The 23,656-nt window shown below is 40.2% G+C and overlaps 1 protein-coding gene across 2 annotated transcripts in view; it reads left to right on the top strand.

The window, feature by feature from the left end:
• Positions 1 to 8,431, top strand: part of EHF (ETS homologous factor) — a 48,593-nt gene extending 40,162 nt beyond the window's left edge. Inside the window, exons 7-9 of one of the 2 annotated variants that reach the window (XM_023550738.2) lie at positions 2,187 to 2,246; positions 3,563 to 3,758; positions 3,861 to 8,431. In XM_023550738.2, the coding sequence (XP_023406506.1) occupies positions 2,187 to 2,246; positions 3,563 to 3,758; positions 3,861 to 3,960 (356 nt within the window). In that variant the 3' untranslated portion in view covers positions 3,961 to 8,431. Of the gene's footprint in view, positions 1 to 2,183; positions 2,247 to 3,562; positions 3,759 to 3,860 lie in introns of both variants that reach the window. The other variant, XM_010592133.3, reaches the window with a different exon arrangement.
• Positions 8,432 to 23,656: the final 15,225 nt, after the last annotated feature.

Genomic DNA, 23,656 nt, shown 5'->3' with positions numbered 1-23,656 from the left:
AAAAAGGCTTCTCTTCTATCCAGATCTTGTGAAATCCCATTCCTCCTGCCTGCTGTGACACTTCCAGTGAACTTTTGGAGAAACTGCTGGGAGCCCTGAGTCATGACAAGCTGGGTGATCAGATAGGCAAGTGGGTCCATGCACGTTGGGAAATACAGAATCATTAAATTGCAATTATTTTTTCTTGCTACTCGAGGGCGAAAGAACTAATCCTAGAGGCTCAGAAGCAGGGCAAACATGCCTGATTCTGACAGAGAAGACTTTCGTGCAATCTATTTGTTATGTTCTAAAGGGACCACTTTCTTTGGAAACAACATAGAGTAGTGGTTACGTGTAAAGCCTCTGGATTCAAACTACTTGGGAGGACATCCTGGCTTCACCTTCAGGCTGTGTGACTTTAGGCAAGCCATTTGACCTCTCTGTTTCTCAGTTTCTCTAGCTGTAAAATATGGACTGTCACAGTACCTACCTCATACGGTTATTGTGTGGATTAAATGAGGTAATTCATATAAAATGCTTAGTGCACTGCCTGGTACACAGTAAGCGGGCAATGTCGTTAGGTGCCGTTGAGTCGACTTCGATTCCTAGAGACCCATACAGCAGAGTAGAACTGCTCCATGGGGTTTCCTTGGCTGTAATCTCTATGAGAGCAGATCATCAGGTCTTTCTCCTGCAGAGCTGCTGGGTAGGTTTGAACTGCCAACCTTTCAGTTAGCATTAGAGCACTTAACCATTGTACCACCAGAGCTCCTTAAGTGCTCAATAAACAGTAGCTATAATGGCATTTTTTTTTTTTTTTTTTTTATAATGGCATAGTGGTTAGGAGCTACGGCTGCGAACCAAAAGATTGGTAGTTGAAATCCACCAGGCACTCCTTGGCAGTTCTACTCTGTCCTATAGGGCCGCTATGAGCCAGAATCGACTGGACAGCAATGGGTTTTTTTATTCCTCTTATCATTCTAGTGAGGAGCTAATGGTCAGTTGTTCATAAACTGTTTTTTAGTAACGGACCACTCTCGAGAATCTAATGAATGCCATGGGCCGTCTCCTTTTGCTTCCAGTTTCAGATATTCCAAAATGCCCTTGAAGACTACACATGGCCACACATGGGTCTAAGCATTCTAGGTTATGAAGCCCTGATGTAATGAGGTTGAAAGAGATTTGTGTTTTACCGTCAGAATTTCTTAACAGGATCAGCTTGTGGTTGGGCACTATTAGCTGGCTTTTGATTGTGGGATATATGTTATATTCATTTTTTGGTAAGCTCTTTTCTTGGTCCTCCTACCAGCCAAAGTGCCCCCTCCCCCCCAACACATCCGTAGATCATTTAGTTTTCTTTATAAGGAGTTTTATTTCACAGATCTGCCTCTGTTGTCTCTTCTTCGGTAATAGTCTCAAGGGTTACCATAATGAGTCATTTGTTAAACTAATCTGTGTTTCCATAGTTCACTGTGGCCCTCTGTACTGAGCTCAGGCCAGTCAATGGCCCCTTTGTCAGGCTGATTAAAATGTAACTTTGCATGCCAAAAAAGGTACTCCTCCAGCTTAAAAGTCATCTTTCTTTGTTATAAATATTTACATTTTTGTATTATGGGAAAAAAAAAAAAAACAGAAAACATTCTAATGACCTAAATCTTTCAATGGCTTCCCACTTTTCTCACAATAAAAAACTAAGTCTTTTCAAAGCCCCACAGACCTTAATGATCTGCATCTCTCATACTTCTCCGACTTCAGCTCCTACCTCTCTTCCCTTTGCTCACTGGTTTTCATCTGTTCCACAGACATACTAATCACATACTGACCACAGGGCCTTTGCACCTGCTGTTTGCATTCATGGCAGGCACTTACACGAGCTCTTTGTATAGTTGTCTACCTCACATCCTTCGGGTCCCCTTATCAGAGAGGTCTTCTGTGACCACCTTATATTAAATTGCAAATCACCCCAATTCCATGCTTTCTCTCCCTATTTCTTACCTTGCACCTCCATGCTTCCTCTCCCCATTTCTTACCTTGCATTATTTTTCTCTGTAGCATTTAATACCTCTGTTTTGTTTAGTACCACATTCTTGGTGTCTAGCATGTAGTAGGTGCTCAATAAATATTGGTTAAATGAGTAGATAGATGAATGAAAATGATAATTGTAGGAAATATGTAAATTAAATGACTCTCATTTTTCTCCTTAGCAGAGTCACCTGATATGAAAAAGGAACAAGACCACCCTGCAAAGTCTCACACCAAAAAGCACAGTAAGTTGCCTGCCTTTCTGATGGCTTTTGGCCTGTCCCTTCGAGTTGAATATAACTGGTGGGCATTGTGTTTTAGACAAATATTGCCTCTGCTAGTTGCCTCCATTTCTTCTCACACTGAGTGAGAAAATAGAGACAGGATTTGCTAGCAAGTAACCCCCTCTCCTGTCCTTTCTCCAAGTGGAGCACACTGAGTATTTCCTCCTCGTTCTGTCAAACTTGTTTCAAAATGGAAACACCCAGTGAATAAAAACTTCTTGCCGGCATGGGGTTAGAGAGTTTCCTATCCCAGAAAAAAAAAAAAAAGGTGTGACGAGGAGAAACATTGAAAGAAACTGTTGAAATTTAGTATTTTTTCTTTTGCTCAAGTGTTGAATTCTTACTTTGTGGAGCTGTCATTCCAAGAAATGCATGTTTATCCTCAAGATTCACTACTGTTCCTTGGGAGCTGGATTTCTCCTGATAATATAACCTTATAAAAAAAATGGCAGCATGGAAATATTGGAGACACAGAGTTTGGTAGGGGGCGGGGAGGGGAGTGGCACATAGAAAGAAATTGAGATGTCATAATCTAGAAATTATAGGATATCTTTACTACCTGCTACTCCAGGTGGTCCCACAGGACTGAAGTAGTACAACCCCAAGTGCGGGCATCCTAAGTCTAGTGGAGTAAAATTGAACTTAGCTGCTAACCTTATTATGCTTATTATGCTGCATTTTCAAATTCCTGCATGACCCCCTTTCCCAATGTATTCTAGGAGCAATTAAATTGGTTGAGGTACTAATACAAGTGATTGAAAGTTGTTCTCCAGGGAAATAACAAGGGGAGATAAATCCGGAACAATTTGTCAGCAGCAGTTAGAAGAAACTCCCCCTGTCTTATGAGACCTATTTGGCTTTGCTGCTAGTTAGCAAATTGAACTAGTTCATTTTCAGATGCCCTTTTGATTTCCAATATTTGATGATTCTGGGCCCTGGCTTCCCAGGTGAGAAGGGGAGAGTTGAGCATCTCCTATTGTATGGAAAATTTGTTCTAACTTGATGCTTTCTCTGCGCATTTCTTTGCTATGACATAGGCAATTAAAAAAAAAGTTATCACTGAGTTGACTCAGACTCATGGCAACCGCATGTATGTCAGAGTAGAACTGTGCCCCACAGGGTTTTCAGTGGATGGTTTTTTGGAAGTAGATTGCCAGGCCTTTCTTCAGAGTCTACCTCTAGATGGACTCAAACCTCTAACCTTTTGCTTAGCAGTCATACACATTAACCATTTGACTCCTAGGCAATGACTATAAACCCCCTTTTCTTTTTGCCAGATCCTCGAGGGACTCATTTATGGGAATTCATCCGGGACATCCTCCTGAACCCAGAGAAGAACCCAGGGTTAATAAAGTGGGAAGACAGGTCTGAGGGCATCTTCAGGTTCTTGAAATCAGAGGCTGTGGCTCAACTATGGGGAAAAAAGAAAAATAACAGCAGCATGACCTACGAAAAACTCAGCCGCGCTATGAGGTGAGGAGTTTCCCGTCTCTAAAAACAATGAGGCCACACGACCAGTTATTTACCCAGCAGCCTTATCTGAGCCGCCATCTTAAGCAGTTTCCTTTGTTGCAGATATTACTACAAAAGAGAAATTCTGGAGCGTGTGGATGGAAGAAGACTGGTATATAAATTCGGGAAGAATGCTCGTGGTTGGAGAGAAAATGAAAACTGAAGCTGCCAACACTTTGAACACAAACCAAAACACATACCAGATAAATGACAAAGAACTCCTGGACATAAATATTTCAAAGACGGCTTTTCTCTGATATTTATGTACCAAAAGAAAAAAAAAATCTACTTCTAACGGGAAGAAGGAACACTACAGTTGATAAAATTATTTTGTTACTTTGAAGTATGTCCTATCTGGGGAACTAACGTACACAGTTTTCTGTGAAATATGATGCTGTATAAGGTTGTGATTTTTTTTTTGTCTCTATTGTGAAGTTCTTTTCCACTGCAAGAATAACTGGGTTTGTAACCTCGTGCTTCTTGCTAAGAGAAAGAGAAAAAAAATCAGAGGGCATTAAATGTTTTTATATGCAAAATGATTCAGAATAAGGTGATATATCCTCGGCACATAAGCAGCCATGCGGCTTTGTCAAGAGAGGTCGGTCGGTTGCTAGGTGAACTCCAGGATCTCAAGTTAAGGTCATAAACCTGAAGGATGCTGGGAAGCCTAACCTGCCCTCTAGGAGCCAGTGAGTGGAGAATGGGGACTTCCAGAATCCAGGGTGGACTGTAATCTCTGTGTAATCACATGACTTCCAGTGTTTAAATCAGTGAGAAGAATAATAGGAGGGAGGGCTTTATACTCATTCTGAAGTGATTTACCTGATGCCAAGGCAATCCACCCCCCACCTTGGATGGTTGGTTAAAAAAAGTTCAATTGCCACCTCTGCTTACATGTAATTAACATTGATACAGTAGTTAAAAGCTTGGCTGCTAATTGAAAGGTCGGTGGTTCGAACCCACCAGCTACTCCATGGGAGAAAGACGTGGCAGTCTGCTTCTGTAAAGATTTACGGCCTGGGAAACCCTGTGAGGGCAGTTCTGCTCTGTCCTATAGGATCGCTATGAGTCAGAATAACTCCATGGCAATGGGTTTGGTTTTTTTTTTTTTTTTTTTTCAGCCTTGGTTGTTTTTATCTCAACTGCTTAAAAATAAGTGGGAAAAAGGAGGTGGTGGTATGGAAGTGACTGCTGAGTTTGCTACCGTGTCTCTTTAGCCCTGTGTTTCTTAATCACCACTACTGACATTTTTGAGGCTGGATAGTTCTTTCTTGTGGGTCTGCCTTATGTATTGCCGAATGTTTAGCTGTATCCCTGACCTCTACCCGCCAGCTGTGACGGCCAAAATGGTCTCCAGATTTTGCCAAATGTCACCTGGTAAGAGCCACTGAGTTAGCCAGTCAAGATGAAAGATGGCAGTATATTCTCAGGCCAAAAAGATTTGTAACATCTTTTTTTAGTCTCTAGAGGGAAGCAAAAGCAAGACTTCAGTGTCAACCTGTTTTTAATTTTTGGAAGTTTGAGACAATGGGTTGAAATAGCTAGAGGGACTTATTTTCAGAACCCCAGATGAGAGCCAAAGTCAGACAAATTAAGTATAGTTATGTAGCATGAGCTACAATAGAAAACATTTTCACTAGAATTACAATGCAGAGACACAGTTATATTGCAGAAGGAAGAAATGGGAACACGCTGAGGGAATCCTTGCAAGAATGGACATATGAGTCTGTGTGAGTTCTGGGGAAATCCATCCTTGTGGGTTTTAATACTTATAATCTTTCCTCTTTTAGATCATCTTTCTTCTGTCTCACTTGAACTTGTCCTAAAGTGAATGGTTTGTTGGCTAGACTTGCAACCAAAGGAATGTTAAAAAAGAAGAAAAGAAAGAAAGGAAGAATAGAAAAGGAAAACAGAAAATTCAGCTCAGGAGCTAGTGACAGTAGGGAGTTTAGGACCTTCTTGCTCTGGGGTACCAGGAAAGCTGTCATTGGGCCAAGCAATGTGTAGAAAGATTAGCCTATAGACACTTTAAAAAACGGATTTGAAAATCCACATCTCTTTTGCAACTTTCCCTCTGGGTCCCCTGTGTCCTTGACTTTGTCCTCTATCCTGTTTCTTTACCTTGTACGATAGTATGAGGATGACATGTACCAAGAGGAGGGAGTAGAACCTACTGGGTCTTCATAAATTAATAGAGCACCTACTACAGTGTCTTACCCAATGGAGCTCTGCAAATCATATTTGAAGTTTGCAAAGTGTTGGTAATGTATCCAGAAGTAAGAAGAATTAAGAACTTGTCCCAGTTATAATGAGAGGAAGGTGGGTGCTCTGGGAGTACCATCTTACTGAGATGAATGACCTGAAGGTACAAGCAAGTCTGTCCATTTTTATTTCTGCCCAGCTTGGTCACTTCCACAAAGGTGTTGCTTGGTATTGTCAAGTAACAGCTATGAGGGGAGCTGAGAAAAATCATAATGAACAGCAAAGATCTTGACTATGCAAACGAGACATTGCTGCATAAAGACAAACCCTGCTTTTCAAGCAAAAGTCAAGAATTGTGGGACCTTCCTAGCACTTGGCTGTCCCTCACACAGAATGTTTTAAACATCCAGGTATTTGAAATTGGTGTCACAAGTGAATATTTGTAAGTCTGTGTGTGTCTGAATTGTATGAAGTTCTGGGGAGCATCTCACAGTTCCCTCTCTGCCGTTCCTTCCTTGACTTTGCCCCTGTGCATCACACAAAGTAGCTAGATCTTTCTCTGAGTTCACCCTTCCCCAAACTTGTAAGTTTCTCACTTCCCCCCAAATTGGCCTGGGTTCTTTCAGCAACCTCTCCATTGAAGAGCAATCACTGGTAGTTTTAAGTGAATCTGGGGAGTACCAATCAGAACAGCTCTGCTGATAATGAGCAGATTGTGTTATTTGTTGGAAGTGATGGTTTCTTGGCACCTGGTGCCTGCTTAAATGGGCTGGAGTATTAAGTTCTCAGACTCTTTCTCTATTGTCTTGGCTTGAGTTTGATGCGTTTGCTATGTGCTGTTCGTGACTTGGAGAACTCAAGGTAATCAAGCCCTGCCAACTTGGGGTGTGAACAGAGTACGTTCCAGCATGGTGTTGAAAGGGAGAGCAAAGTCCCAGAGACAAGCCAGTATAAGGTGGAGTACCCACCTTCTTTTGGGGACACACAGCTTCTCATTTGAGAATGTACACATGGTCACAAAGCATGGTCTCCTCGAACTCTTGTTAAACTGAAGGCCTGGGCTCTTATTTGCAGTCTTCATGGGAACCTGAGTCAGGAAATGTATTGCTAAGACTTTACTAGACCTGGATCATCTGATGATCCTAGATATTTGACTTGATGAAACTTGAGCAAGGACATATCCTACAGCTTCTTGAATGTGCTTTCTGAGCAGGCAGACTCAGGTTATGTTTTCTTTTGAGCACACTGGTCCTTTCTCAAAAGTTCTTGCCTTGCTAGACTGTAAGCTCTTTGAGGGCAGGGATTGTGTCTTGTCACTACTGTTTTCCCAGGTACTCAATATTTGTTGAGTTAATGAATGAATGTCTTCTGGAAAACTCCTCTGATTGGAGGCCATATCGATAATTGGGACATGAATCATTTCTACACTGGAATAAGAGCATGAGGACCAAACCCTCAAGCACATGTTACCTATTAGATGAACATTTTACTGTGAGACTCTTTACTTTGCCTTCCTACCTGTGCTGAAATGAAACCAAAAACAGGCTGTTCAGTTCCACACGTCAATCTGTGTTGGATGAGAATTCTGTTGCCTTATTTGGAACTGTGAGATCCCTGGTAGAAGAAGCCAGTAATGAACTTTTGACCTGTTTTAACCAATGAAGATAATGAATATGTTTATATGATGTAAATTGCTATTTAAATGTAAAGCATTTCTATGTTTGAGTATTTTTGGGTTGGTTTTTATTTTATTTTTTTCATTTTGAAAAATACTGAGGAATCTTTTCATAAGGTTAGTAAGGCATGTTAGATTTTAGTTTTGCAAGTGTGTTATTTTTCAAATGCATAAAATAGGAAAAAAGGTAAACTAGTAAGAGGGAAAGGCAACTATATTATTCTTCTATAGTTAAAACAAGTGTTTGTTGAGTGGCTACTATGTGTACAGCATGGAACTCTACATGTGAGGAGCTTGTGTAATTTTACAGGGTGTAATAGATGCTTGATGTACTGGGTGGATACTTATTGTATGAACAGAAGAGCAGCATAGCAATCACAATACCAGAGCTGAAGTATTCTCAGCGTTGGCTCTCAGGATTCAGTTTCTGGAAAAGAGGTAGAGCATTTAAAAAATGCGTTGAGACTTATGAACCACTGAAATGTACAGGCCTTCACAAGTTTAGCTAAATTGGGATTAATCTTTCTATAGCTGTCTGCATAATTCTTGCTTTCCTTCCCATTTGGTTTCTGGGTTGGCAATTTTGTGGGAAACAACCCAACTGCCACTATTTTTTAAAAATCAGAAATCTTGCCCTTTTAAACTACTCAGTTAAATTCACATTGAGGATTTCTGTTTTGTGAAAGAAGTATATTTTTCCAAATACGGTTTCTTGTTTGATGGGTCCCAGAAACACTAATAAAAACCACGTAGACCAGCCTGTAAGTGTCTTTCCTTCTTCAACAAGCTCTCCGGAGCTGGACTTAGAGTAAATGCACTTAGTCTACAGCCATGGAGCATAAGCAGTTTCTGCATTCGTTTACTCAAGAAGTCTCTACTGAGCATCTACTGTGTGTCAAGCACTGTCTTAGGCACTGAGTTATGGCAGAGAAACAAAGAGACAAAAATCTCTGCTGCCATGAAAAAAAAAAAAAACTTATGCTTAATTGGGTGGAAACAGACAAGAAGCCAAAATTAACAAATTACCAATAAAATCACTACACAGCGTCTCAGCTGTGTAGTAAAGTAGAGTGAGGAAGAGGAGTATGGAGTGCTGACACACATGGGGGTATACTGCAACTTTAGGCAGGCTTATGCAGGAAACATTTCAGTAAAGACCTAGAGGAGCTAAGAGAAGGTGCCATGTTGACAAGTAGGGGAGAGCGATCCATACAGGGGGACTAGCATGTGCAAAGGTCCTGAGATGGGTGTTCCTGGCATGACTAAGCAACAGTAGGAAATGCTGTGAGAGAGGCACTGGGAGATCGGATCACAACGAGTTTGGATGCCATTGAGAAGGCTCTAGTTTTTCCTTTGAGTGAGAGGAGTGCCATGTTCTGAGTTTTTGTGTAACTTCTGCTGTGTTGAGAATGGATTGCAGGGGAGCAATTGGTGCTGGATGTACATTGTTAATAAAGGATGAGCAAAGGGAGGTAGAAAAGATCACTCGCCTGGCCAGCTTTCCAGTGCAATACTTAACTAAAATATTTCAAGACAGGAAGTGAGCTCCATCAGTTCATAACACATTTCTCCCTGGGCCCAGAAGTCTCAGTCATGCAGCCCCTTAGCTTCATAAATTGTAGTGAAAATAATAATAGCTAACCATTTTAGGAAGGTTCACTTGGTCCCAGGCACTCTGATAAGCTCTTTATATACAGTAAAACCTGCAAAAGCCGGCACCTGCGTAAGGTGGAAACCTGTCTGAAAAGAAAAACTCAGATTTTTTCCACTAAATAGAGAGCTCTAGAAAAGTGGTGACTCCACCCTGTCAAAGGGGGAAAACTTGTGAGACCCAGAAAAACAAGGCAGTCTCGTTGAGTTCTGGCTCTCACAGGGTCCACTGTAATTTTTTATATTTAATCTTCATACAAGCCTGTGATAAATAGATATTATCCCCAATTTCCACATGAGGGAAATGAAGGTCAGAAAGGATAAGTTACTTTCTCAGGGTCACATAGCTAGTAATAAGTGGTAGAGCTGGCATGTGTTCCCTGAGGTCCCCTTTTCCCAAAGTGCATGCTCTTAACCTTTATTTTTCTCTAGTTCCTCAGAAGGCTAACATCACACACATACACTCACAAATGGTTCCATGGTTAAAGAAGTTTGAGAAACACTGAATTAAATAATGTCTCACAGGGTTATTTATTGTAGGACTTCTCAGACCCTTGATTATGTTGATCTGCATTGTGATTCATCAAGGGAGAGAAAAAGTGTGTGGGTTTCCCAAGCTTATTTGACAATGAAAACTTCTCATCAAACGAGACTTTGCGGAGTCAGTACTGTGTAGAATACAGTGGGAGAAGTGATGGTCCTTAGAGATTACTTCTCAGTTTTAGAGCAGGAGGTATTTTCATGTTTGGGCCAAATAAGTACCCTAGTAATATTCCTGCACATCAAAGTTGACTTTGAATGTATTTCTTTTTTTTTTTTCCTTATTAAGAAAAAAAAAAAAAATCTCACTGTGCTGGGCTTTACTTATTTGTATTAATACATTTGTTTAGTCATCATAAAGAACTTGCAAAATGGCTCCTTAGAAACTATGAAGCCTTTTGAAATTTCACTCTCTAGAAATATCTGTCCAAAACTATGGGCACTAGCCGCATGGGGTTATTTAAGTTTAAATTAATTTCAAGTACATAATGTTATAAATTTAGCTCCTTAACTGCACTCTCCAAGTTTCAAGTGTTGAATAGCCAAATATGGCTAGTGGTTACTGTATTGGACAGTGCAGACATAGAACATTTCCTTCATCACAGAAAGTTCTAATGGACAGCACTGCTCTAGAATCTAGTCTGGGGAAGATGAGGTCAGAGTGGCTGAGGTAGTCCAGAAAACCTATCAACCTGTGAAATAAGATCCAGTGAGCCTTAGAAACCAAAGGTAGCTACAAAGAATGGTAGAGAACAAAAAAATAAAGATCGAAAGCAAATATCTCTGTGTTTGCCGTCATGCAATGGATTCTGCTAGTGTGAACAAGGTTGACACTGTCACTAGATTGTCTGGCCTGGGAAAATTTTATTTTTATTTTATTAATAATATCTTATTGTATTATTACTCAAACAGACGCATGGACCAAACTGGCAGCTCCTATCCAGAGGCAGGATGAGAAGGCAGAAAGGGACAGGAGTTGGTTGGATGGACACGGGAAACCCGGGTTGGAAAGGGGGAGTGTACTGTCACATAACAATATGTGTATAAATATGTGAGAAATTAGCTTGAGCTGTAAATTTTCACCTAAAGCACAATAAAAAAAGAAAAAGAAAAAAAATCTTATTGTATTTTTGGCGAAGGTTTATATAGCAGTTTAGGATCCCATTCAACAATTTCTACACAAGTCGTTCAGTGACATTGCTTACATTCTTCACAGTGCATGAACACTCTCATTATTTCTGTTCTGGTTTTTCCATTTCCACTAATCTGGTTTCTCTGTCCCCTTACATTCTCACCTTTGTTTTAAAGTAACTGTTGACTGTTCAGTCTCATGTAAGAGATTTTTTAAACGATCACTGTACTTATGGGTGATATTTTTTGAGGTGATTTGTTATTTAGCTACAGGGCGATCTAAAGAGTTAGTTTCAGTTCAAGGTTTGAAGCATACCTCAGGGCAATAGTCTCAGGGAGTTCTCCAGCCTCAACCCATCCAGTAGGCCTGGATTTTTGTTTGTTTGGTTTGGTTTCTTTTAGGAATTTGAGGTTCTGTTCCACATTTTTTTCCCATTCTATTAGGGTCCATCTATTGTGGCATGATTAGGATGGTCAGGAGTGGTAGCTGGGTACCATTTAGTTCTAGTCTCAGGGTAGATGAGGCTGTGGTTCATGTAGGCTGTCCTGTAAACTAATTTCTTCTTTGAGTCTTTGGTTTCCTCCTTTCCCTTTTGCTCTGGACAAGTACAGACCAATAGTTATATCTTAGATGGCAGCTCATAAGCTTTTAAGACCCAGACACTACTTACCAAACTAGAATATAGAACATAACTTTATGAAATACATTATGCTAATTGACCAAGATGTCCCACGAGACTATAGTCCTAATCCTTCAAACCCAGAAATCCAATCCCAGGAGGTGTTTGGTGAATTTGATCATTTTTATCTCCAAACCCCAGAAGCTCTACAGTCATTAATATGAATGTTTCAAAGATGTGGCTTTCTGGTTGAGAATATTGACACTGATCCGTGATCACTGGATGGGAAGGGAAATGAAAGGTCCCCAAATAAGAATAGCTGCTACTGCCCACTATCTGCTACAAATGGCACTCATACCACTTTCTTTCTTATTTTCATGACCAACTTCTTGAACAAGTAGTCTACCCTTAGGCTCTCTATTTCCTCATAAGTCAATTCTCCGTTAACTATCACCGTGTGGTTTCTGTTCATATTAAGTTATTGACAATGACTTACTGAAGGTCATAATCAAGTACCTCCCTGAATCAGGGACTATGCTTTAGCTGTTCTCTCTGCCTAGAGTGTACTTTTCTTTTGATATTCATGTGGCTGGCTCCTTCTATTCATTCAGGTCTTGGTTCAAAAGTCACCTTTTCTAATCAAACTAGCTTTAGTTACCTACCTACTCCCTAGATCTAGGATGCACCTGATACATGTGCCTGTCTCCATAAATATTTGTGGAATAAACAAATTAAAGACCTTCTTATTTTCAAATTCCAAGGCTTTTCTTCTGATTTCATGTTTTTTTTTAAATTTATAGTCTCTGACCTTTAAAAGCTCATTCTTTTATTGACATAATATATATTGAACACCTATTATGTGTGATTTATATGCAATGATTTCACGATTTTTGACAGTGGTGACCCTCTCTTCTTTACTTTTAGAGAAGATTTGCTTCCTTGTTTTCTGCAACAGTGAAATCCTTGTTCTTCTTCTCTTTTTTGAGTACTCATTCTTCACTTCTTACCCTTCCCATCTTTCTTACTGTTATGTGTTTCCCAAGATTAAATCCTTAGTCTTTTTGTCTTCTCTTTTTTGTATCCTCTCCTTCAAAGCTTAGCCTCTAGACAGTAGAGTCACGAGGCAGGTATGTGGGGGACGTGTGGACTGCACTAGGTGACACTGTCGGGGGGGTTGACACCAAAATGACTGTCTAAAAAAAATAGCCCTGTAGTTAGTTATAACAACAAAAATGTTTTTCATAAGCCCAATTTACAGGTACCAATATACCTACAATGCTAAATCTCTATGCTAATTTACTTTTTGAACCTTCTAATGTGCTCCGGTCAGAGCTGTCATTAGTACTCAATTACGATGATGCTTCAAATCATGGGGTTTCCTCTGCACGCATTACAAGCACGCTCTGTTGTTTTTGTTCCTGATTTTGTCAAATTTTCTGGTGTTTTAGCTACAATATTAGCGTTTGCAATTAGTATTTGTGAGCCTATATCAATAAATTTTTGAGAATAAAGTAGTAATTAAAGGAAAGAAGGAGTGCTATGGGAATTATGATTTACAAGTAACATTAGTACAAAAAACATTGCTAAGGATTCTGTACGGTCTGGTAGGAGGAGGTCCATGGGGCGGGGTGGGGGAAGGCAGTGAGACACTATGAGTTACTGCACTGGGTGACACCAACCCTAGTCATGCCACCGCCTCTAGAAAGCTCAGTTCAAAGACTTCATAACGATATGGGGAGATGCAAGCTGTCTTGTTTCTGGTTTTAACTCTAACTAGCTGTAGGGTAGGCAAAAGTCACTTACATTCCCTATGTCTTTGTTTTTCATCTATTAAATAGGGATACATACATACTTCACAGAGGTGTTGTGGGAATCAAGTGAATGGATTCTAACATTTGATCATATTACAATTTATAGAGGGATTAATCACACAAAAACTGTGCTAAGTGCTTTGCTATTATTTTTTCATTTAATCCTCGTTAGAGTCCAATAGGCAGGTTCTAGTTTTATCGCTGTTTTACAGATGAGAAAACTAAGGCTCAGAGAGATAAAGTATTTTACCTGAGTTCACCCTGTTCACATGTGGCAGAGCTGGGATTTGAACCTATGTCTGACTGAGTTCAGAGCATCTTAATCATTATGCTCTATTGTCTCTTTTTGAAAGTGTTAGGAAAAGAACTAAACACTGAACAAAGAAAATTTCTGAATTTGCAGCAATTCAAAGAGAGAGTGTCTAGATTGGAAATGTGATGATATCTAGCCAACATGAGTATCTTCAAGTCATTTTACCCTGTGTTATGGTCATAGCTAACTTAGTTCCTAGCCAGGAACTAAAATTCAAAGAGGATTTGATGTCTGGTGGTCCTTAAAATGATAGCACAAGAAACAGAGCTGGAAGATCATTTAGTACAAACTCCTGTCCTGAAGGCCCAGACTACTCAATGGACAGACTCCAGGTCACACAGAAGATTAGTGGCCAAGCTAGTAGGGAATGCCAGTTTTTCCATTCATGAATCCTTCCACTCATACATGACCCTTCCTGGCCATGGGTTCCCTACCTCATTATCATAGAGGGGCTCAAAAATGCTCCTCTTTCCTCCTGACCTCCATGGTGATGCTATACAACCTTCTTCTTATGCTGATTATTTGAATTCAGCCAACATCATCTAACCTTCAGATCCAAGGCAGGTTAAGGAGGAAAAACTACACATCCTAGACATTAGTGGAAGAGCAGATGTGGAACCAGGGGAACAAATCAAAGCCACAAAGAAACAATGAATGAAGAGATCGCTAGCATTATTGAGAAAGGAGCACAGGAGTATGGAATCTGGCAAAAGATCCCATTAATCATCTGTTCTCTGACATCCTTCCTCTTCTTCATTGCGTGGTGTGTATGTGTGTGTGTGCATGTATGTAAGAGAGAGAAAATGTGTGAGACTGCCCTTCTCTCTCTTGCTCTCCTACTTTAAGAGGCCCTATTTATTTCCCATATCCTTTCTTCTTCTTGTTTACCAGTCCCTTTCAAACTCCTTTCCTCTCTAAACCTGTCTTTCCAGGTTGCTGAAAGACAGAGCCAAAGAGGGGATAGTCCAGAACCAGGAATAGTGCCACCTCTCTAAAAGCCTCAACAGTGACAATAACAAATGGTGTTTACCTAAGAATTATTAACACATCAACAGTTCTACCCATTACTGTTTAGTCATGTCATTCAGCACTAATGGACTTTTCCAATGGCAAACAGAAAAAGAAGGAAAACAAACTGTATTCAAACTAGATAGAGTCGGTGATCCCTGCTAAAGCTGTGAAAACACAGAAGGTCTCTTAAATTTGACCCAAAGGCACGTATCACCTAAATGGGGATACATAGAATTCCAGGCTGATGTTGAACTCTCCACTGGAGTTCCATGTGACAGGGAAAGCAAGAAAAAATGAAGGACAGGGCTGTAGAGTGCAGGAAACAAATGCTTCACTTACTGACAATATTCAACTACTTATTGATCACAACCAAGGTGCCAAGTACACAAAGCAGACTGAAGACAAGGTCAAGTGATTAGTCCAAGTTACAGGAGGTTAGTGTGAGAGCCCAGCTGACGTCCAGGAGTAGGCCCCAGTTCAAATTCTCATACCTTAACTTATAAGATGCGTGACCTTGGGCAAGTGACTTAGTCTCAAGTGACTTAGCCTCTCTGAACCTCAGCTCTCTCATGAACAAGCACAAGGGTCTAAGTATAAAGCTTATACTTTTTGGGAGAACCAGATAAATAACCAGGATATTCCATTGCAGTGTGATCAATAATTGGGAGTTACAGTAAGATGGGAAACCTGGGTCTAATCATGGTTCTGCCACTAACTAGCCTTTGAGCCTTAAGCAAGTTTCTTAAATTCTCTAGCCTTTGTTTCCTCATCTGTAAATTACATGTTACACTAGATCATCCATGAAGTCACTCCAAAGAGAAAGTTCCAGAAATTTATAAAAATAAGTTTAGAATCTAGTCCAATATTAATTTAAATGTTTATTATTCAGACTAAGTATTTAGAAATAGCTTCCCTTGCCTCCCTGGGATGGGCTGGGGAGCTAAAGTGAACATGAAGTCATCTCTGGTGGGATGGTAGGACTGTGAAGGCAGGAGGGGAGTGGAGACAAAAAAAAGTAGACACAAAACTCTGGATCACTGGAACATGTGTGCCAGTTCCGGGGGAAGTTGGCCTTCTGGATCTAAGAATTGTGTCTCCACCTGATAAAGCTGCTTGCTGGGGACATGGCACACATTTAACAGCGGTGGATGATATTTAGTGGCTACCATATGCTAGGTAGAATACCACACACTCTACCTGCATGGTCACATTTAACCCTATGAGGTAGGTATTATTGTTACTACTATCATTTCCTTGTGATAAGGAAACTGAGGATCAGAACAATTAAATAATTTCCCCAAGGGGCAGAATTAGGACTTGAACCCAGCTTCTAAGCAATGTCATTTCTATCAGCTGAACTTCTAAGCTACTAAAGGAAGAAGCACCACCTGTGATCTGAACAGCTAAGTACAGTCCCTTCTTTGAGTTTGCTTTCTTGGAAACAGGAAGTAGAATTTTGCCAAAAGCTCAAAAAATAAACAAATGCCCAGGACATCAAGTATAATTTGAAATTGAAAACTCATGAGGGATGTTGCCTTTTTATGAGTCTGAAAGATTCTAGCAATGTTAACCATGGAACCTGAGATTGGACTCCTGGGGAGATCATGTACCTTTTTCTGATTTTTCCAGAGCAAAGAGAAGGGACCTGGAAGACTGAGTCATTTCTCAGATGGTGACAAGAACTAGGGAAACAACTGCGGGTCTCCCTATCTTCTGCCTCTCTCATCTCCATTCCATTCTACTGCAAAGATAATCTATAAAAAACACAGCTCTGGTTATGCCATCCTGGCCCGTAAAGTCTTCAAAAGCTTTCCACTCTGCGTAGATTTAATTCTTCATTCACATTTCCCATTCTTACTCTTCATAAAATTGTTTCAATTAAACCAAAATACACTTCAAATTTAAATAGAACTATAGACTTCTATTATAAGTAGCTCCCACCAAAACACAGCTAGAGAAACCAGTATGTATATATCTAAATCTATCTTTTTTAAGGTATCAACGAGCTGCTAGGCAGGATTTTGAGAGGACAAACTCCCAGAGAAGAGGCAATTATAAAGAAAGGTCAGTTGGTAGTCTAAATGATTTTTTTCTCTCGGGGCATTTTTAGTTTTGGATTTGGGGCAAAGAGCCCAGGTGGGAAACTACTACTAAGAGGCAGAGAAAACCCATCAGAAATTTTGAAAGTCGTGAGGGGTTGGAGAGTCAAAAACAAGATACCTGAGGGGTCAGAATACCTGTGAGAAGAAAAGGCTGGAGAACTGATCCCAAGACACTCCACTATATCCCTTCCCACAATATTTGCCAAATTCTGAATCTTCTTGGAACAAGAGGATAATAAGCCTAGATTCTGAAAAGAAAATGTACTTTTTGTCAGTCTCACAATACCCAAGGAACAAGGAATAACCAGTTATAAGGAATAACCAGTTATAAGAATCTCCAATCAACACCTTAAGCTTTTATTGGGAATCCCAGGAAGGGGAGATAAACCAGAGGTGATAGATCTTTGCTGTAATTGTAAATATACTTCAAATCAACTTATTCACTATCTATTTCCAAAAGTGATATTCTTGCTTTAATATATTTTTTCTTTATCCAACACTTAAAAAAAACAAAACAAAACAAACTCTTCCTCCTTCCACAAAGACAAAACAAAATCTCAAAAAACAAAATAAAAAAAAAGATTGATGACCTAATAGCTAACAGATGCTGACTATTGCCAGCTACAGTTTTTGCATATTATTGCATTCATTTCCTCAACAACCCTCTCAGTTTGCGATCAAAGTCCCATTTTACAGATGAAGAAACATACTCAGAAAGTTTACCTTCTTTGCCTGGATTACATACACCATAAAGGACAGAATGAGATTTGAACTCAGGATAGTCTGACTTAAAAGCACTTTCTACTTCTCATACTGTCTCTATATACGTGCAGATGACTTGTCCTTTAGTCCTGAGTTACATGGCCATTCTTCTCAAGTTCAGAGGTGATAGATATGTCAGGGCTCCTTGGAGGAAGTGCAGCTTTGGGCCTCCCACTCATTTTCTGTAGAGTGGTTCCACTTTTATTCATTAGACATTTTGAGCTCTTCTATGAAATTTCATTGGAGCAAAGTGTTCCAAGGCGAAAATCAAACCACATCAAAGTGAAACAAAGGAGTACATTGAAACTGATGATTAAGTAACCTCTAAGTTCCCTCTTAAACTCTAGTGGTATAGTGGTTAAGTGCTACAGTTGCTAACCAAAAGGTCAGAAGTTCAGATCCACCAGGCACTCCTTGGAAACTCTATGGGGCAGTTCTACTCTGTCCTACAGAGTCACTATGAGTCGGAATTGACTCAACAGCAATGGGTTTGGTTTTTTTTTGTTTTTTTTGGTAAGGACTCCCTTGGAGCCCTGGAGGCACAGTGGCTAAGAGCTCAGCTGCTAACCAAAAGGACAGCTGTTCAAATCCACCAGTCACTCATTAGAAACCCTATGGGGCAGTTCTATGCTGTCCTGTAGGTTTGCTATGAGTCGGAATCGACTCAGTGGCAATAGGTTTGGTTTTTTTGTAAGGTCCCTGTTATAAAAGCCCACTCTAGTTCTTTCCTTCCTAAGCCATCTATCTTAAGTCTTGGAGGCTTCCAGCAATGAAGAGTGAGCATGGAGCCAGACCTCCTTTGGTACAGTACAGCGTCTGCTGCTCTCCAGCCCTACTCAGTTCCGGGGCTTGGGTCCCATAAAAGATGGAAGAAAGAAGAAACTCTGGCACCATTAAACTGAGAATATTCAGCATATCACAACTTCCACTGGCCCAACTATAAGTCAGAATATCCTAATGGCTAAGAGCACAGACTTTGGACTCACATATGTGTAGGTTAAATTCTAATTTTCATTGCTTTTTTTTGACCTTGGGCAAGTTTCTTTATCTCCCTAAACTTCAGTATTCTCTTTGGTAAAATAGAGGTAATAGCAATAACCATTACAAAGAGTTAATTCAAAGATGAAATGAGACCATGTGTGTAAAACACCAACAGCCACCATTTGTTGAGCACTTATATGTGCTTTTTTTTTTTTTTATATGCCAGATGCTCTACTAAGTGCATTGCTTTATTTCATCTTTACAACAACCCTATGAGGTAGATTGGGCAAATCTGCTGCAAAGGACCTCCTTAAAGTGTTGAAAAGTAAAGATGTCACCTTGAAGACTAAGGTGCCCCTAACCCAAGCCATGATATTTTTGATCACATCATATGTACGTGAAAGCTGGACAATGAATAAGGAAGACCAAAGAAGAATTGATGCCTTTAAATTGTGGTGTTGGTGAAGAATATTGACTATACAATGGACTGCCAAAAAACCGAACAAATCCGTCTTAGAAGTACAACCAGAATGCTCCTTAGAAGCAAGGATGGCGAGACTGCATCTTACATACTTTGGACATGTTGTCAGGAGGGATCAGTCCCTGGAAAAGGACATCATGCGTGGCAAAGTACATGGTCAGTGGAAAAGAGGCAGATCCCCCAACGAGGTGGTTTGGCTCAGTGATTGCAACAATGAGCTCAAGCATAACGACGATTATAGGGATAGCGCAGAACTGGGCAGTGTTTCATCCTATTGTGCATAGGGTCGCTATGAGTCGGAACCAATTCGATGGCACCTAATAACAACAACAACAACAACATGAGGTAGACGTAGTTGTCCTGGGACTGACTCTGTAAGAAGCAGTCAGTAAGTGGGAATTGTTGTTGTCATCGTGATTAGTGCGGTTACAGTGATGTGGTTGTTGGGGCAGGAGTGCAGGGTGACTATAGTGAACACCTACATGCAGGGACATATTATCCAATAATCAAGGTAAGCACAGTGCTTTCTTTGCTTACCAGATGATCTGTGGTGAACAATTTCACCTGGGTTTCACTACATCCTTGATGCACCTTTTACAAATCAAAGACAGTGTGAAGCCCATGTGAAATTATTCACTACAGATTAGTAAGTAGGCACAAGCAAGGCTGTGCTTACCTTGCTTACTGGGTCATCCACCCCTACCAGGGACTATAAATTTAAAAAGAGGGTTTAATTCTATAGGAAGACGCTGTGGGGTTGGGAAAGAGACAAATGCCAGCCATACCTAGAAGAATCTTTCACAAAAGAATGTGAAATTGTTCTCTACAGATGATCTGGTAAATAAGGTAAGCACTGTGATTACCTCACCTATTTGCTAATCTGCCCCAGCCCACGTGTGATGGTGCTAGGCTGGACCCTCCCATGTGCTGCCTTCACCTGGTTCTCTACTGGGGGGAATGACACACTTCCACAGTGCTGATGCTTTTTCTCAGTGACCATTTCCTGTTGGGTTTTCCCCTCTCTTGGCCTGAAGAACTTGTCTTCCCTCCTCAACCTCAGTCCCCAGTGAGGCCCTCACGAAGTGGTGTTGGTAGGTAAGAAGGCAAAAACGAATTTTCAGGAAATGGATTAGATTATAAATGAGAGAACTAGACTTGAGTTCTAGTTCTTCCACTTTTCAGACAGGGACATGGCGTCTGGAATTCACCTTTTGCAAATCGTAGTGCCTCTCTAAGCCTAAATTTGCTTATCTGACAATAGAAGTAGAAAGAGAATGGATAGCGAAAGAAACATTTATCAAGAGCCTACTACATGCCAGGGGAGTCACAAAAACTGTCTCAATTATTCATTTCAACACCCTATATTTATTGTCCTCATTTTACAGATGATGAAACTGAGGCTTAGGGAGGTTAAGAGACTCACCAAAGATCATACTGCCATTAAGTGACAGAGGCACAAGTTGAATCCAAACTTTCTTTCCACTTCTGTTGTTGTTAGGTGCCGTAGAGTTGGTTCCGATTCCTAGTGACCTTACGTACAACAGAACGAAACACTGCCCGGTCCTACACGAGTCTCACAATCACTGCTATGTTTGAGCCCATTGTTGCAGCCACTGTGTCAGTCTATCTCCTTGAGAGGCATCCTCTTTTTCACAACCCTCGACTTCACCAATCATCATGCCTTTCTCCAGGGACTGTTCCCTCCTGTTAACATGTCCAAAGTACGTGAGATGAAGTCTCCGCATCCTTGCTTTGAAGGAGCATTCTGGCTGTACTTCTTCCAAGACAGATTTGCTCGTTCTTTTGGCAGTCCATGGCATATTTGATATTCTTTGCCAACACCATAATTCAAATGCATCAATTTATCTTCAGTCTTCCTTACTCATTGTTCAGCTTCTGCATGCATATGAGGTGATTAAAAATACCATGAATTAGATCAGGTGCACCTTAGTCCTCAAAGTGACATCTTTGCTCTTTAATACCTTTAAGAGGTCTTTTGCAGCAGGTTTACCCAATGCAATGATTCATTTGATTTCCTAACTGCTGCATCCGTGGGAGTTGATGGTGGATCCAAGTAAAATGAAATCCTTGAAAACTTCAATCTGTTTTCTGTTTATCATGTTGTTGCTTAATGGTCCAGTTGTGAGGATTTTTGTTTTATCAATAATGGGATGAAATCCATATTGAAGGATGTAGTCTTTGATCTTCATCAGTAAGTGCCTCAAGACCTCTTGGCTTTCAGCAAGCAAAGTTGCGTCATGTACATATTGCAGGTTACTCAGTCTTCCTCCAATTCTGATGTCCCATTCTTCTTCCTATAGTCCAGCTTCTCTGATTATTTGCTCAGCTTACAACCCTGATTCACACCTTTCCTGATTTTAAACCAAACGGTATCCCTTTCTTCTGATCAAATGAACAGTTTCTTCATGAGCACAATAAAGTGTTTTGGAATTTCCATTTTTTTAAATGTTATTCATAATTTGTTATAATCCACTCAGTCAAATATTTTTGCATAGCCAATAAAATACAGGTAAACATCTTTCTGGTATTCTATGCTTTCAGCCAAGATCTACTTGACATTAGCAATGATATCCCTTGTTCCATATCCTCTTCTGAATCCGGCTTGAATTTCTGGCAGTTCCCTGTTGATGTACTGCTGCAACTGCTTTTGAATGATCTTCGGCAAAATTTTACTTGTGTTCGATATTAATGATATTGTTCTATAATTTCTGCATTCCATTGTATCAGCTTTCTTTGGAATGGGCGTGAATATGGCCAGGTAGCTGTCTTCCAAATTTCTTGGCATAGATGAGTGAGCACCTCCAGCGCTGCATCCATTTGTTGAAACATCTCAGTTGGTATTCTGTCAATTCCTGGAGCTTTGTCTTTCACCATCGCAATCTTCTTTTGATGCTTCCTGCATCACTTAATACCTTCCCCTTAGAATCTTTCAATATTGTGACTTGAAGCTTGAATTTTTTCTTCAGTTCTTTCAGCTTGAGAAATGCCGGGCATGTTCTTCCCTTTTGGTTTTCTATCTCCAGGTCTTTGCACGTTTCATTATAATACTTTGTCTTCTTGAGCCACCCTTTGAAATCTTCTGTTCAGCTCTTCTACTTCATCATTTCTTCCATTTGCTTTAGCTACTCTACATTCAAGAGCAAGTTTCAGAGTCTCTTCTGACATCCATTTTGGTCTTTTCTTTCTTTCCTGTCTTGTTAATGACCTTTTGCTTTCTTCATGTATGATGTCCTTGATGTCATCCTGCAACTCATCTGGTCTTTGGTCATTAGTGTTCGATGCACCAAATCTATTCTTGAGATGGTATTTAAATTCAGGTGGGATATACTCAAGGTCGTATCTGGGTACTTGTGGACTTGTTTTAATTTTCTTCAACTTCAGCTTGAACTTGCATGTGAAAACTGATGGTCTGCTCCATAATCAGCCTCTGGCCTTGTTCTGACTGATGATATTGAGTTTTTCATCATCTCTTTCCACAGATTTAGTAGATTTGATTCCTGTGTATTCCATCTGGTAAGGTCCACATGTGAAGTTTATGTTGTTGAAAAAAAGGTATTTGCCATGAGTGAGTTGTTGGTCTTGCAAAATTCTATCATGAAATCTCTGGTGTCATTTCTATCACCAAGGCCATATTTTCCAACTACTGATCCTTCTTTGTTTCCAACTTTCTCATTCCAATCATCAGTAATTATCGATGCATCTTGATTCATGTTTTACCAATTTCAGACCAAAGAAGTTGGTAAAAATCTTCAATTTCTTCATCTTTGGCCTTAGTGGTTGGTGCATAACTTTGGATAATAGTCTTATTAACTGGTCTTCCTTGTAGGTGTATGGATATTATCCTGTCACTGACAGCATTGCACTTCAACATAGATATTGAAATGTTCTTTAGGACAATGAATGTAACGCCATTTGTCTTCATTTCATCATTCCTGGCTTGTCTGTCAGTTTCTTATACTGTGGTGGCTGGCATATTGCTGTGATGCTGGAAGCTATGCAACTGGTATTTCAAATACCAGCAGGGTCACCCATGGTGGACTGGTTTCAGTGGTGTTTTCAGACTAAGAGAGACTAGGAAGGAGGATCTGCTATCCACTTCTGAAAAAATTGGCCAGTGAAAACCTTATGAATAGCAGCAGGACATTGATATAGTGCTGGAAAATGAGCCCATCTGGTTGGAAGGCACTCAGAATATGACTGGGAAAGAGCGGTCTCCTCAAGGAAGAGTCAAACTTAATGACATGGAAGGAGTAAGATTTTGGGACCTTCATTTGCTGATGGGGCATGATTCAAAATGAGAAAGGAACAGCCAAAAACATTCATTAATTATCAGAAAGTAGAATATATGAAAAACAAATCTAGGAAAACTGAAAGTTGTAAAAAGGAAATGGAAAGCTGTACCAACCACCAATACCAAATGCTGTCCAAGAACTACCTCTCATTTTTTTCTCTGCATATGTAGAAGAACACAGTATCCTCTGTTTCTTGGCCTTTTCATAGCTAAACATCTCTTTGAAAACTACCCTTGACACTGGGCACAGAAGCCTGCAGCCTCTTAC

This window comes from Loxodonta africana, chromosome 7, assembly GCF_030014295.1.
Source record: "Loxodonta africana isolate mLoxAfr1 chromosome 7, mLoxAfr1.hap2, whole genome shotgun sequence".
Lineage (NCBI taxonomy): Eukaryota > Metazoa > Chordata > Mammalia > Proboscidea > Elephantidae > Loxodonta > Loxodonta africana.
This window is presented reverse-complemented; position numbering and strand designations above follow the sequence as displayed.